General features: G+C 44.1%; 2 protein-coding genes across 2 annotated transcripts; one reads left to right on the top strand and one right to left on the bottom strand.

The window, feature by feature from the left end:
• Positions 1-2,733: 2,733 nt before the first annotated feature.
• On the bottom strand, positions 2,734-5,761 carry LOC306931495 (uncharacterized protein; the record flags this gene model as incomplete). The annotated part of the gene is made up of 7 exons (XM_079512894.1): positions 2,734-2,774; positions 2,933-3,108; positions 3,265-3,413; positions 3,718-3,889; positions 4,004-4,264; positions 4,444-4,630; positions 5,696-5,761. The coding sequence occupies 6 exons, from the start codon at positions 5,759-5,761 to the stop codon at positions 2,942-2,944; spliced, it is 1,002 nt and encodes a 333-aa protein (XP_079369020.1). The 3' UTR covers positions 2,734-2,774; positions 2,933-2,941.
• Positions 5,762-8,576: 2,815 nt separating this feature from the next.
• On the top strand, positions 8,577-9,262 carry LOC306931494 (optic atrophy 3 protein homolog; the record flags this gene model as incomplete). The annotated part of the gene is made up of 2 exons (XM_079512893.1): positions 8,577-8,704; positions 8,893-9,262. 2 exons carry the CDS (start codon positions 8,577-8,579, stop codon positions 9,260-9,262), a joined length of 498 nt encoding a protein of 165 aa, XP_079369019.1.
• Between the last annotated feature and the right edge of the window lie 7,454 nt (positions 9,263-16,716).

The following is a 16,716-nucleotide window of genomic DNA, read 5'->3' as shown; positions in this document are numbered from 1 at the left end:
AACATTAACACACGTTTGAGCAGCTAATATCTATAAGCAGGTCGATGATTGATGTCATTATCCTAAACCATATTAATTGGGTAAATATATATATATTGATATATTATTTATGTATAGTAGGCTAGTCTACGTCATATTTAGATAGACGTCTTGTCACCATGTCAATTCAGTGCAGGTTTTAGTGGTTTAGTTCCCGAGTTTTACGCACACTGATCTACAAGCTGAGTTGTAAGCTTAGATATTTGCTATTTTCGTCAACTGCGCGAAAATAACCATTACCCAACTACCTGTAACTAAACGACCCCGTGACCCGGACTAGAACGAATTGAACATGTCTGACAGTGAGAGTGACAACAGCGTGCCGGCCTCTTCAGCAAGTTCAAGTGATGATGATGATGATGATGATGTGGCGATTGGTGGTGCAGCAGCTCACGTCCAACCTTTTAGGTTCGAACCTGTAGCAGCTGCACCTGCAGCTCAGCCTCAGCCAGGCCCAGCTAGAGGATCTCCTCCAAGAGTGGGCAACACCAATTGGTAAATAATAGTCTGCATAGTTTAAAATCGCTTTTTAAATTCATTTTCATATCAAGTAATAGTGGTAACCGTAAATCTATATTGCTGTTGCAGGTGTAACTGTGGGAAATGTGTTCTAAGGCCAACCCATGTAGAGTGTAAGTGCTGCCATAGCTATGCACAGACGCTCAGGACCATGGCTGAGACTCAAGAGCCGATTAGATGCATCACAGACCACCCTGGTTTCCCAACTGTCTGTCTGGATGTCAACGTCCTGAGAACAGCATACCATAATTGGTTCCACTACCACCAAGCTGATGCTGAGGAACTTCACACTCAGCATGAGTGAGTGTCATATACATACATAGTCATAATAATATACATCAACCAAACACTTTACCTTTCCTTGATTCCAACATGGAGCTCACGCCTCATACATTGCTTTGCTTGCCAATAATTCTAGTGGTTTTTAAATCGTCATTTAAACCTTGTAAAAGTGATGATACATCTCTAGAGGACCCCACTGACCAAATGGCTGTTACATTATCCTACTCATATCTCCTTATACAAGTTTTTTACCAAATTGACATTTGCACCATGTAATTTACCTTACAGTGCAGTAATTGATACCAACACATTACTCATTTAGTTGCCACAAAAACAATATTTCACCAAAACCAGAAAAGCTTGAACTCTTATTTCTTCTTTCTCAGGAAGTTCCGCTACGTCGCCTACAGGCAGTTTATTTGGTGGAACTGGCAAAGACTTGGGAGACGCAACAGAATCCCCATTCCCTCATGTGCTGTTAATGTCATTAGACAGACTTTTCCTAATGACCCCGGAATTCCCTACACTGGCTTCAGGCTGCCATAAAATCCCAATGTAACCTTTTAATTACAATAAATGGCTCCTCTACATATTACCAATAATGGCTTCAGGTGTTCATTTGTGCTTGTAGCAAATGTCTTTGTGCCCCTTCATATTTTGATTCTTGAACATAAATATCCAGACATAAACATGTACTCTATAGTTTGTGAAAAGTTCTTCACAGATTAGTTGGGAGTTGCCGGGTTGTAGGCATTTCAGCAGGATCACATAGCAGGCATAGTAGATTGTAAACATAGACACGATTTCCTGGATCTCAGATGTACTTATTATACTTTATTAACTAACAGCTTTGATGGATAAGCACAGGGAAGTACAATCTGCTAAAAGGATGAATCCAAGAAAGGCTATGGCTTGTTTCCGTTGGGGTCCTTTTGTACTCAATTCATCAAAACATTTAATGATAGACAAATACTGTATACAATACTATGCAAGAACATCATTAAAAGAAAACAATGTGTTGTCTTCTAGTAGACTTGTCTGCTTGGAGCTGCAGGGGCAGGTAGACCATATGACATGCCGGGTGCATGATTATGAAATTCTGACCGATATCCGATTATTTGCAGGATCATATCTGCCGATACCGATTCAGATATTATACAGATGACCACAATGGAAACAAGCCTAGGCCCTAGGGGCTTGGACCAAAGCCTGTTTATAAAGTATACAATCAATCAATACTCTATCCCAGTGGCTATTTTCACTACTGAAGGACTAACAAATGAGATTAGTACACAAATTAAATGTAGAAAAAATTAAGTTTATTACTTGATTTTACATGGTGACCACCCGAGAGATGGTTGGCAGCCGGAATGTAAGCAGTTTGGGTTAGCGCCCCAGCCTGTGTTTGCCGTGAGGATGCCCAAAAACCCACGTGAGGCCTTTAGGAGGGCCATTCAAGCCACAAGTGGAGCCTGTGGCACCACTGTTACCGTGCCGGTGGAGCCTGCGGAATTCACCACTCCCGAATGAAGTGTCTGGTGCGACGCACAGGTCCTGGGCACACCTGGTGAGAGCAGGAGAGGATCTGGTGAGGCGTAGGAGGTGCCCGGCCAGGAGTCAACCCACAGTGCCTAGTCCCTCCACGCGCCGGATGGAACGCCCAGTACCGGCAGAGTAGTTCTGGAGCAGCGGATTGTGTGTCCCTGGTTTTTCCCTAATGGGACTGATCGAGGGTAGCTACTGGGACATAAGTCGGGACTTGATCACCCCGGCTGGGTCACCCGAGTGAGGGGTATGATGTTGGAAGACCTGAAACCCGTGTATTTTTTTGGTATTTTATTTTTTTGTGATGGGTAGATCTTGGGTAGAGCTGGCCAGAGCTAGATCTCAAGTGTGGGCGCCCCTGGTTCGATGCTGGATGATTCTGGGCTGTCCTACACACACACACACACACACACACACACACACACACACACACACACACACACACACACACGCAGTATAACAATGACGAAGTATGCATAGTATAGGGATATATATACTGCAATGTAATAACTGAGTGAGACAACATAATGATATTGTAGAAACTCACCGTAGATTGCTACTTGTTCTTGAAGCGACTCACATAGGACGCTACTGCTTGGCTCATCTCAGGGCGAGTAGCATCGTGGCACAAGGGTGGTGGGGACTGAGGCATTACGATCTGGGTGACATCCATGTCTCCCGACACTTTGCAGACAACCATCTCCATCATTTTAGCTGTGTATTCTGTAACCAAATGGCAATATGTTCAAGATTTTGTATTAACTGTTATACAATTCTTAGTCGTTAGTATCTCAACTCGGCCTTGGGGCAGCATAACTGCTACAGCAGCAATAGTTGCTACAAGGCTGCTAAATTATATTGTAGAATGTAGACACTCACCATAAGTGGCTTCAGTTTTCACTGGGCGAAGTGAATACTCTCCCTTCTTGGCCTTCGGGAACACAACTGACCATCTGAGCATACCATCTTTTCGAACTGCCTGCATGCGGCCACTGTTCTCATTGTAGTGCATGGCAGCAAGGTATGTTCTAATGAACGAGTAGAGAACAAAAATAGAGCATGTCTCTGAATAGTAAAGCCATACATACAATCGTTATACCAGGGGTAAGCAACCTTTGGCACCGGTTCCAACATTGGCACAAATGAGGGTTATCACTGGCTAACTGGCATAATTCTGAGAGAGACGATTTCTGGTTTAAAATATGATGTCATTAAAATTAATGTTGACACGGCACGCTGATTATCTAGAAAATAAAAACATGGCACTTAATTTAAATAGGTTGCAGACCCCTGGTTTATACCATAACATTTTTTTCAAAATGTATTGCCTACCTGGCATGCATTCCTGTGTAGGAGAAGGCCGTGTGCTTTGGGAGGAATTGGAGGATTAGTGAATGGTAGGCCTCTAGACTGGATGTCTGGTGGTCTGTGGACAGCAGTGAAATGTCCTTCGAGATCATAGTGCCATGGAGAATCTTCTCTAGCCCAACTGAGCTGGCAGAGTCTGGCGCGCACACACACACACACACACACACACACACAGTTAACATCGATTCCACTCGGTAATGCCAATTTAAGTTTACAATGACATTCTGGAATGAATGAAATTATAACTTACTTTGTTCCAGCCACACTTTTGTCCTTTCATCCTCTTCCAGTGGATCATGGGGACACGATGGCATCAGTGGAATTGGGAGGTCTGTGTGTTGGTTCTGAAGGTGAAAGAGAACAATCTGCCACTTGGCCAAAATCATGTCTCTTTCTTCTTCTGTGCTTGATGCAGCAGACCAGTACAGGTGGTTGATGATGGACTTCCGCCAAAGCCCAGCATCAACACTTTCCTTCCTGGAGGCCAGCAAGTCGATCTGCTTGGCGATGCCTACACATAGTATATACATAAGTATATGTAATTAGTCTACAATATAAACACGATTGTTTAATTGTTATGTTACAATGACAAAATATTAGTTATTGATTAGAAATGGTGAGTTTGTTGCTTCACTAATTCAAAATAAATACAAAATAGCACAAGCACTGTAGATACACATTCGATCATACCTTTGGCAATGTGCCATATGTCAAACCGATGGTTGACTCCAATCCAGAACTCCCGGACCCACTTTGCTACCTGACGATTTCTGTCAGTGATGAGTGTTCCCACTTGTAATCCAGCAGTGTCCAGGAACACCTTGGTTCTCTGCAGTCCAACCAGTTCACACCATGATGAGCTCTTGACCTCGTTACTCTAAGATGGAGAACAAACAAAACAGAACAAAACACATGTAAAGGAGAAACCAGATGGATCAGACACTACAGATCATTGAGCATTTTACAACTTGAAATGAACACAACAGAACATGCCTGGACAATCTCAACATGCAAAATTTTGTTGATTCTCTGCTCAATGACGCTGACTGTTCCAAACTTTGCAGAGTGTCCAGGGCTGTCACTCCTTCCATCCCCTGACAACACCAGTGGTCCAGTCATCTCTTCAAGGGACCTGATGATGTCACTTTGCTCATCCTTCCACAGTTTGACAATGGCAGGTTGAAGGTGTGCTTTCTGGTGCCTAAAGAATGTGTTGCGATGGATTGTTGCCAGTCCCATAATGTTCAGCATTCGAAGAGCTTTGGTCGGCATGCTTCCCGAAACAAGAATGGCAGCGGAAAGCAGCAAATTCCCCGCAGCAATCTTCCCAATCTTTGGCTGGCTGTTCCACTGCTTCACATGGCCACACGATGTGCAAGACTGAGTGATGTAGACTGCAGTTCCATTTACTCTGACTTTGCCAGGTGTCTTCTCAAAACACAACTCACAGGTTTGGAAAAGGGTCATTAGCTGCGACTCAAAAACTATGTATTTCTGGTCCTCCACAGGACCTCGGTATGCAGTTGCTGGCTCTCTGAAAAAGAAAGAATAAATTAAATATGAACCACTTATTCTGGGACAAACATTCTCCAAAAATAACAAATCTACATGTTCACAACTTGTAACATTTACGACACATTGTGAGCTTGTAGATCTGCGTAGAGATATCCTGTACAAGGGACACTGGAGGATGTCAAATAGACTATCATAAGGAAATACAATAAATGATGGTAAACTTCATAAAGTATAAAGGGTAAGTGATAGAACTCTCAGATAGTACAGATTTAGAGCTATCAGCTATGGGTTGAATAGTTGTGATTTCATTGTATTGGAAAATACAGTTAGAGCTGTTAAACGATGGCTTGAACATCAACACACGACATGATGTGTTTTGGCAAAGAATAAATGTGGCACCAAACAAAATGGCCACTGACCGAGTCACAGATGTCATCTCCTCATCCTCTTCATCCTCTGATGGGACATAATCTTCATCATCATCATCATCCATCCCTTCCTTCTCTTTCTCTTCCTCCTCCTCCTCCTCCTCCACCTCCATGAGCTCTGGCTCACACAGGAGTTCACACTGTACCCCAATGCTGACCATTTTGGGCGAGCATTGAAAACCTGCAATTATAGTCAATTGAGTACTTGTAGTTATATGGTAAATGGTGCATTTACTAAAGTGCTTTACATAGATTGAACATTACATTCACCCATTCTCACACCGATGCCACAGGAAGCCATGCAAGGCAAATGGGATAAATTAGAGGTTCAGTGTCTTGTTCAAGGACACTTCTACACACAGGGCCACTGACACTGTTTACATTACTCACCAACGGTCTTATGTGGAGTGGCTATCCAGGAGCACTGCGTTCCTCGAGTTACAGGAACTTCAGGAAGTACAGCCATGGATATTGGCTCGGGCTGACTTGGGGTCACAGAGGAAGACGTAGAAGGAGCCTCTACCTTTTGTGTGACCGCGGCTGCCAGGCACTTTATAAAAAAAGCACAGAACATACAACCATTACAATATGCAGTGCCAATGTAATAACTGGATATGTAACATACACTTGCTGGTGTTGGTAACAAGTTTACATAAAATGGTAAATGGTGCATTTATATAGCGCCTTTATCCAAGGCGCTTTACATAGATTGTGCATTACATTCACCCATTCACACACACATTCATACACCGATTGCGGCGGAAGCCATGCAAGGTACCAACCAGCACATCGGGAGCAATTTGGGGTTCAGTGTCTTGCCCAAGGACACTTCGACATGTAGACAGGAGGAGCCGGGATTCGAACCGCCAACCCATGGATCATTGGACGACCTGCTCTACCTCCTGAGCCACAGTCGCCCGCTGTCAAATGTTCATTCATATACATTTAGACATTTAGGCCTATGATTTTGATTGACTGAAACTGAATACAGTAACAGTTTGCAAATAGTACAGTGGTATGATTTTACAATGATGCTAAAAGGAAAACAAAAAAGGCACAGTGGCTTGTTTCCACTGTGGTCCTGTAAGTGTTTCTCAAATAGGGTCAGGGGGTCCCCTAGTTAAAGACCATGTGAGTCATTTTTTCCAAATATAATGTGAGTTGCTCTGAGTGTACAAATGGAACAAGGGTCCATTTGGTTCCATGTGTACAAGATCAGATTTAAATTATTACTGATGATAGATGTGGGGTCCCAAATATCAAAATGTTACCAAATATCCTTCCCTTATGGGGATGGGGGTCCCTGACATATATTTTCAAATGGTGGTCTAGTATTCATGTCAATTTGGGGGTCCTTGGGAAAGCGAGAAACCATAACCACTGCTGTGTCATTATGTGTTAGCTACCGACTTCAGGTCTATTTGCAATTCAGTCTACTTGGGATGTCAAGCAATTATTCGATATTACATTAGTAAAACTACCTGAGTCGTTCTGAAAGCGTGAAATTATAATAAACCGCGACATTATAATAAATAATTACAATACAATGGCGAGATATTCTAAATCTTCTAAACCACGTTGGGAGGAGAGTAATCAAATAGACGTATTGTACATTTAGGCCTACATACTTCGGTAACAGTATTCTACAACAACACAAAACAAGGTTCTTATATAAACACTTACCCTGTTTACTTCCATGACGTGTAAGGCCCTCGACTTCGGCCGAACTACTGTAGCAGCGGACTGGCCACCAACAGTGGGATGTACAGAAGGGACTGCATCTTTTTTCAAACGTGGCCTCGACACAAAACCAGCCTTCCACTGCCCGTATGCTTCATAATCTGTCGGGATGAAGTGTTCTCCACATATATTGGACACGCCTGGGACTCCCTTGTTCCAATCCGAGCGTTTGATGCGTGCAAAAGTGTCCCACTTCTTGGCAATCTTTTCGTTCTTGGGCCAAACATGGATTGGAAGGCCTTCCACAGCGACATTGCTGCACCCACCGATCACGCACCGCTTTGGCATTTTTTTAAAATAAAAACGAACTAAAACACAATAAAAGTACTCCACACGACCACAACCACCAACTGACCGCAGCACTCTGCTGAGCCGAGATATTTTAGAGTGTTCCGGGGCTCGGTATAGTGGAGGCTTTCCAGCTCTGGCGAGTGGCGGAGTCGTATCGGCACCGGGCAGGCCGAGCTATTGCAGAGTGTTCCGGGGCTGGGTAGTGGAGGCTTCCCGGCTCTGGCGTGTGGCGAGACGAGGCTACTCTTGTCGTATCGGGCAGGCTGAGCTGGCAGAGTGTTCCGGGGCTAGTCGGTAGTGGAGGTTTCCCGGCTCTGGCGACGTCCTCCTAGGAGTAGCCTCGGCTACTTTCATGCACGGTGGAAACAAAGCCTCGTAGAGACTAGTGTCTCAGTCGTAAATTCAGCGGTATTTTTTAGCCTTTTCTCCCGCAGGGGCCCAGGAGTGTCCCCAGTACTGCGGGTACTGCTTCTTTTGTGAAAGTTTAAAATACAAGTGATGGAAAAACGGCCGTGCTAACTGCTAAAACAACTCACTGAAAGAAAGAAAATATCGCGGCAAGCTCTCTCTAGTCTCTGCACTCATCGGACCGGGTTTGTGCGTCCCTTTTCCCCGCGCTGCTGCTCAGCTGCTGGCGCTGATAAGGAAATGGGCGTGTCTATCCGAGTTAGCATTGCAACAAGACAAAAAGACATCTCCTGTTGACGTCACGCAACCGCGTCATCAACAGATTCCGAAGATTTTTCCAAAGTTCCCGGATGTAATGATTTTATTTTATAAACCTAAAATGTCAAATCACCGGGTCCCCACCGGACACCCAGCTCTATATAGTTTGAGTAGTTATTCAAAATGGTGGTCGGCGCCTTCCCCATCGCCAAGCTCGTCTACCTGGCGGCTGAGCAAGCGGTTGAGTGGCTGAGCAAGCCGGTGGCCAACGTGATCAAGGACGCCGCCAGACGGAGCGACTTCTTCAAGACGTACGTGTGCATGCCTCCCGCGCAGGCCTACCGCTGATGAGTGTTCCGGGGCTGGGTAGTGGAGGCTTCCCGGCTCTGGCGTGTGGCGAGACGAGGCTACTCTTGTCGTATCGGGCAGGCTGAGCTGGCAGAGTGTTCCGGGGCTAGTCGGTAGTGGAGGTTTCCCGGCTCTGGCGACGTCCTCCTAGGAGTAGCCTCGGCTACTTTCATGCACGGTGGAAACCCACCCACTACCGCTGGGTGGAGACGAGCTTCACCAAGACCAAGACCAACCCGCCGAACGAGGAGGTCGTGGAGCTCGGCGCCAAGCTGCTCGGGGAGACGGTGATCTTCCTGGTCGGCGGAGGCTGCGTGGTGCTGGAGTACAACAGGCAGGCCGCCAACTCGCGGTGCAAGGAGTGTCTGAAGTTGGAGGAGGAGCTGAAGTTGCTGAACGGGATGCTCGCGGGTCTGCAGGCCCGGATAGGAGAGCTGGCCGTGACCACGGAGACGCTCTATGCACGGCTCACGGAGGTCAACGGGATACTGCAGTCCAAGTCCCCCCCGCCCAAAAAGTAGGCCCGGTTAGAGTTCTCATCGGGCCCGAAATTTGAAGCCCGGCAATTACAGTCGGTGCGCACAGCCCACAGCCACTGTTGGACTTGCGGGCGGGCAAACAATATTTCTGCAGCCAGCGGGTGTTTATATTCACAAACCACGGTAAGAAATATGAAAACATGATTGAGCGTTTTTGTTAAAATCATTGTTATATAAACCGCGGTTTTACGAACATAACATTTTAATGAAAAAGTAATAATGACTACTATAATTTGTGTGTGTTTGTCACTCCACTACTCCTACAAAGTGAACTGAACTAAGAAACTGTGAACCCAATGTAGATATTTTCTATGCATGTATTTACTGAAATTGTTTTTGGTTTTGCAAATGTACAATATTGTGGTGACTGACTGTGAATGCTAACGCTATAGCATGATGTGGCTAGCTACTAACTAACTTGGCGTGGCTAAAGCCAGAACAGCTAACTTGAATCACAGAGTTGCCGCGTTTAGCACGGCACTTGTTGGCCTGTGTGTTGCGATAGTTTTGTTCGCCATTATTATTATTTTATTGTGAATGATAACGCTATATATATATCATGATGTGGCTAGCTACTAGCTAGCTTGGTGTGGCTATAGCCAGAGCCCAGAACAGCTAACTTGAATCAGAGTTGCCGCGTTTAGCACGGCACTTGTTGGCCTGTGTGTTGCGATAGTTTTGTGTGGTTTTCTTCGCCATTATTATTATTATTATTATTGTGATAGCTTGAGTGAATGCTGTTGCATGCACGGGATTAGAGCATGGACCAGAGCTAGGCCGCAACTGTTACTGGTGTAGCATTGGCGGCGCCGGCCGCGTGAACGCGGGACTCAGCGTTTAGCTGCAAGCCTGCACGTGCTACTACGGTAGTTAGCAACGTTAGCATCTCGTTACTGTCAGTGGTGTGGACACGGTGACTACTACGGTAGTTAGCAACGTTAGCATCTCGTTACTGTCAGTGGTGTGGACACGGTGTCTGTTTCTCTCGCTTGTGTGCAAGCATGCGTGCGAGTAAATGTAAGCGTTTAAATCATTTATTTGCACGTGTGTGTGTGTGTGTGTGCTTGTAGGCCTACACACCCCCCATGGCCAACATAATAGATATATTAAAAAAAGAACATGCAGCTCAACTGTTGAATACAGGAGCGGATGTTAAATGGACTAAGGCTAAAATCATGTAGTAAACTGACCCTGTTGACTGTAAACCATGCATTTTTATTGCATTTGGACCTGTTGCTTGCAGAAACAAGCTGACCTGTTTAAAAAAAATCACACCCCCGTGTGAAGTGAGCGGCGCTCTTAACATCGTCCATTCTGTGTCCCTGGCTGTGTCCCTGGGTCTGTCCCTGTGTCCCTGGGTCTGTCCCCGTGTCCCTGGCTGTGTACAAGTGTTTTAGTCCTTAATGGCATTGAAATGGTTGGTTGCATGCAGAATTTAAATGGCCAATCTACAAGCTCACAACGTGTCGCAGCACAGGGCTTGTGCTTGTAGATCTGCTATTTTCATCATGCAACCAAGCATAAAATGACTTGTCCCTTAGTACAGTGGTTCCCTGGGGTCCTTGAGGCAGTTCCAGGGGGTCCCCAGCTATAATGATAGTTTGTAACCAAATGAACCTTTATGGGTCTGTAACTCGGAGAGTAATGGGTCCATTTGGTTCCATTTGTACTCTCAGAGTTAAATTAACGTTGATTTTACAATATACATTGGGGGTCCCAGAGATAGAAATCCCATTAATGGGGATCCGTATATACTAATGCATGTCAAACTGGGGGTCCTTGAAATTAAACAGGTTGAGAATCACTGCTAGAGCCGTAAAAATCTTCTCATGAAATGTGATGTGGTCATTTGGGCAATTGGCTAAGCCCAAATTTAGCCCAAGGAGTGTTTTTAGTGCAAAACTAATGCCACACTAATGTCATATGCCAAACTAATGTCACATCGGCCCAAAATGTTGTGTTGTCACGATCCGAGTTGGCTTTGTTGGAGGCTTGCAGACAGGGCTCCAGACTAAATACATGACCTTATCACTGATATGGTCATGTATTTATATATTGGTGATAAGTTATCACAAGGGCTAGCAAAGGATTTCTTGGCTGAAGCATAAAAGCCTTAAATTAAGCATATAACATAAAATATTTATCTCTCACACACACACAAGCTATAAGCTACATGGCCTGGGCATGATGGCATTAAATAAACATTAAATTCTATAGGAAATTATTATAATTAATAACCTATAGTACATTTTTCCATATCGTTATTTGGCTATATGAAACAGAAATGAGACACACCCCTTACCTTCTGCATGGGCATGTTCAACCTCAACATGGCCAATAAGAATAACACTGAGGTGCCCACAATGTTTACGTGCACCGTTTTACAATGTGAAATGCCACCGAATTCATAATCCTTGCCCACTTTGCTCCTGTCTTTTCTTTATATGGAATGAAACCCCAACATGTGAAAGCTGATGTGCTTTTATTGTAAAGGGAAAAGTTTCTGAACGTCTCAGCCTGCATATTTCCATGTGCTGAAAATAGCCGATCTACAAGCTCACAAACCTCGTGTGCCCTTTTCTCTCTGTAGGCCCATGCTGTTCTGGACGGCCCTCTGCAAGTCACACTCCACTCCAACTCGGCATACCTTGTGAGTAAGGCTAATCACTTCATTACATCGCCATACTTAACCCATTTAGACCTGAGATCGATTATACAAATGTCTTCTAAATCCTGGCAGTTTTCTGAAAAACCCATGATTCTATATCGGTGGTTCTCAAATTATTTCATGCCAAGGAGTCCCAGAATTATATGCATTTGGCCACCGACCCCCATCTCAAAATATGTAGTTTCTGGGACCCCCAGAAGCAAAGATTTTAATTAAAAGCGTGATCAACTGATTTTAGACTTTTTGCATGCAGAAATTAGCCGATCTACAAGCTCACAAACGTCCTGTGCCTCTTTCTCTCTGTAGGCCCATGCTGTTCTGGACGGCCCTCTGCAAGTCACACTCCACTCCAACTCGGCATACCTTGTGAGTAAGGCTAATCACTTCATTACATCGCCATACTTAACCAAGGAGTCCCAGAATTATATGCATTTGGCCACCGACCCCCATCTCAAAATATGTAGTTTCTGGGACCCCCAGAAGCAAAGATTTTAATTAAAAGCGTGATCAACTGATTTTAGACTTTTTGCATGCAGAAATTAGCCGATCTACAAGCTCACAAACGTCCTGTGCCTCTTTCTCTCTGTAGGCCCATGCTGTTCTGGACGGCCCTCTGCAAGTCACACTCCACTCCAACTCGGCATACCTTGTGAGTAAGGCTAATCACTTCATTACATCGCCATACTTAACCAAGGAGTCCCAGAATTATATGCATTTGGCCACCGACCCCCATCTCAAAATATGTAGTTTCAGGGACCCCCAGAAGCAAAGATTTTAATTAAAAGCGTGATCAACTGATTTTAGACTTTTTGCATGCAGAAATTAGCCGATCTACAAGCTCACAAACGTCTTGTGCCTCTTTCTCTCTGTAGGCCCATGCTGTTCTGGACGGCCCTCTGCAAGTCACACTCCACTCCAACTCGGCATACCTTGTGAGTAAGGCTAATCACTTCATTACATCGCCATACTTAACCAAGGAGTCCCAGAATTATATGCATTTGGCCACCGACCCCCATCTCAAAATATGTAGTTTCAGGGACCCCCAGAAGCAAAGATTTTAATTAAAAGCGTGATCAACTGATTTTAGACTTTTTGCATGCAGAAATTAGCCGATCTACAAGCTCACAAACATCTTGTGCCTCTTTCTCTCTGTAGGCCCATGCTGTTCTGGACGGCCCTCTGCAAGTCACACTCCACTCCAACTCGGCATACCTTGTGAGTAAGGCTAATCACTTCATTACATCGCCATACTTAACCAAGGAGTCCCAGAATTATATGCATTTGGCCACCGACCCCCATCTCAAAATATGTAGTTTCTGGGACCCCCAGAAGCAAAGATTTTAATTAAAAGCGTGATCAACTGATTTTAGACTTTTTGCATGCAGAAATTAGCCGATCTACAAGCTCACAAACGTCCTGTGCCTCTTTCTCTCTGTAGGCCCATGCTGTTCTGGACGGCCCTCTGCAAGTCACACTCCACTCCAACTCGGCATACCTTGTGAGTAAGGCTAATCACTTCATTACATCGCCATACTTAACCAAGGAGTCCCAGAATTATATGCATTTGGCCACCGACCCCCATCTCAAAATATGTAGTTTCAGGGACCCCCAGAAGCAAAGATTTTAATTAAAAGCGTGATCAACTGATTTTAGACTTTTTGCATGCAGAAATTAGCCGATCTACAAGCTCACAAACGTCTTGTGCCTCTTTCTCTCTGTAGGCCCATGCTGTTCTGGACGGCCCTCTGCAAGTCACACTCCACTCCAACTCGGCATACCTTGTGAGTAAGGCTAATCACTTCATTACATCGCCATACTTAACCAAGGAGTCCCAGAATTATATGCATTTGGCCACCGACCCCCATCTCAAAATATGTAGTTTCAGGGACCCCCAGAAGCAAAGATTTTAATTAAAAGCGTGATCAACTGATTTTAGACTTTTTGCATGCAGAAATTAGCCGATCTACAAGCTCACAAACATCTTGTGCCTCTTTCTCTCTGTAGGCCCATGCTGTTCTGGACGGCCCTCTGCAAGTCACACTCCACTCCAACTCGGCATACCTTGTGACTGACCACTTGGCTGCTCAGTAAGTGTTGAATGCCAGAGTGGAAATGCAAAGACTGTGGTGTTACCAAATCAAGAAGGTCGGAGCTTCTCAAACATTACAGACTTGATCATATACAGTTTGGACGACATGGCAATAAGTACCCATGCACATATGATTCCTGCCCTTGCTCCTTCAGTACCTGGAATTCCCTGAAGTCTCATTTGTCAAGGAATCACAGTCGACTTACCACTGAAAATCCTGAACTGACAACTTTGTCATGCCTTTTGTGTGAATATAAAGACAGCACAACTTTGAAAGACTATTTGTATCACATTGGACAGCATTTGCAAAAACTTGAAACTGTTACATGTATTTTTCAAGGGTGTCAATATAAGACAAATATTGCTGGATCCTTCAGGACTCATAAGTCCAGAAAACACAACAAATGTTCTATAAATGATTTAAAGCCTGTCATTGCTCAGACTTTGAGGCCAGACCCTAGTCATCCCTCTGAAGATTCAATTGTTGGCAATGATTTGCAGGAGCCTATTTCGGATGATGAGTCCAATGCTTCTGTCCATGAAGCCCAAAATATTGAAGATGTGTCCACTACTATAGAGCGAAAATTTGCCTCACTTTTATTGAAGTTGGAGCATGTTAATCTTGTCCCTGGTGTGGCCATTGATGAGCTCTTGCAGGATCTACAGTATTTGTTAAGTACGGTTTCAGTCCCTGTAGCCTATCAAAAAATAACCCTGCTATTGCAGAAACATAATTGTGTTGTTGATGCTGCTATTGTGCAGGAATTGGCTCATGTTCTCTGCACGTCACACCCCATTCCAACAGCAATCGGAGGTCCCCTCTCCACTGTATGGAAACGGAAGGCATACTACAAAAAACATTTTGATGTTGTCGAACCTTTAGAGTATGTGCTAGACGCCAAAGCTAAAAGATCATTTCAGTACATTCCCATACTTAAATCTTTGCAGCAGATTCTGGAATGTGAGTCAATACTTGACAAAACAATCAATTTGAAATCTAATTACAGAGCAGGTGATCGACTGAAATACACTTGCTTTTTTGATTCCCTTAATTGCCAACAGAATGCACTATTGTCTGAGACTGCCATTTCATTGTTAATTTTTACGGACGAGTATGAAATTTGCAATCCTCTTGGCACATCAAAGAAAATACACAAAGTATTGGGAGTTTATTGGACCTTAGGTAATTTACCTCCAGGCTCCAACTCATCCCTGTCGGACATATATTTATGTGCCTTGATCTATAGCGAGGATGTTAAAAATTACGGATATGAAAAGGTTTTGGAGCCTTTGTTAGATGACCTTGTCATTTTGGAGACTCATGGTGTTTTCATCGCTAAACTGGGAAAGACGATAAAGGGCACTGTTCAGTGTATTGCTGCAGATAACCTTGGTGCACATAGCATTGCAGGGTTTGTGGAGAACTTCTCAGGCTACTATATGTGCAGATTTTGTACAGCAACAAAGACAGACATTCAGACTACACAAGTTTCAGCAGGAACATTCACTCGGAGAACAGAGCCAATTCATGCTGCACATCTAGAGACTATCAGGCAAAATAACTTGGATAATCATTATGGTGTAAAACGTGCTTGTGTAATATCAGATAAGCTGTCGCACTTCAATGTAACGACTGGTTTCCCCCCTGATATTATGCACGACCTTTTTGAGGGAATTGTGCCTAGAGAGATATCATTGTGCTTGACTGTGTTAATATCTAAAAAATATTTAACATTAGCCTACTTGAATGAGAAAATTAAAACATTTTCTTTTAAATGGAATGACAAAACAAATTGTCCCCATGGAGTACCCCTCACATTTTCCAAAAGGAAAACAATAGGAGGTAATGCCCATGAGAACTGGAGTCTGCTGAGGTTTTTACCTATTTTGATTGGAACCAGAGTGCCTGTCGGTGAACCTGCGTGGGGAATTCTAAATAACTTGAAAGACATTGTAGACCTCGCCGTTGCACCTACTCACACCAATGAATCTATAGCTTACCTGCAGTTTAAGATATCTGAACATAGGGTACTATTCCAAGAGGTTTTCCCTGATGTCAAACTTTTGCCAAAACACCACTTTCTGGAGCATTATCCTGACCTAATACAAGAGTTTGGTCCCCTGGTTGCTCTATGGACAATGAGATTCGAGGCGAAACATAGCTTCTTCAAAAGGGTTGTGCGGCACACAAACTGTTACAAGAATATCCTCTTATCAATGGCACAGAGGCATCAGTTTCATATGACATATCAATTGCAGTTGTGCAATTCCCTGACACGCACTCTGGAAGTTACAAATGTTTCCACACTTTCAATTGATCTTCTGAAGGAAGACATAGCACATGCTGTTAGGCAGAAGAACCTCAATGTGGATATTTTGTGTATGGCCAAAAATGTAACCTATGAAGGCTTCAACTACAGGGATGGCATGATTCTTGCAACTGGGGAGCTTTCTGGTATGCCAGAGTTTGGTGAAATAATTCAGATGATTGTTCTCCAAGACGAACCAGTTTTTATTATCAGAAAGCTTGAAGCATGGTACACTGAACATTTCGGAGCCTTTATCTTGATGAAGTCGACCTCTACTAGGGATATTGAGCTTGTGGAACACCATCATCTTAAAGACCCATACCCACTGGCTTGCTACACTGTTGGAGAGAGGCGCATGGTGGTTCCAAAG

Source organism: Electrona antarctica, assembly GCF_951216825.1.
Source record: "Electrona antarctica genome assembly, chromosome: 10".
Lineage (NCBI taxonomy): Eukaryota > Metazoa > Chordata > Actinopteri > Myctophiformes > Myctophidae > Electrona > Electrona antarctica.
Note: the sequence above shows the minus strand (reverse complement) of the source record. Positions and strands in the feature narration are given on the sequence as shown.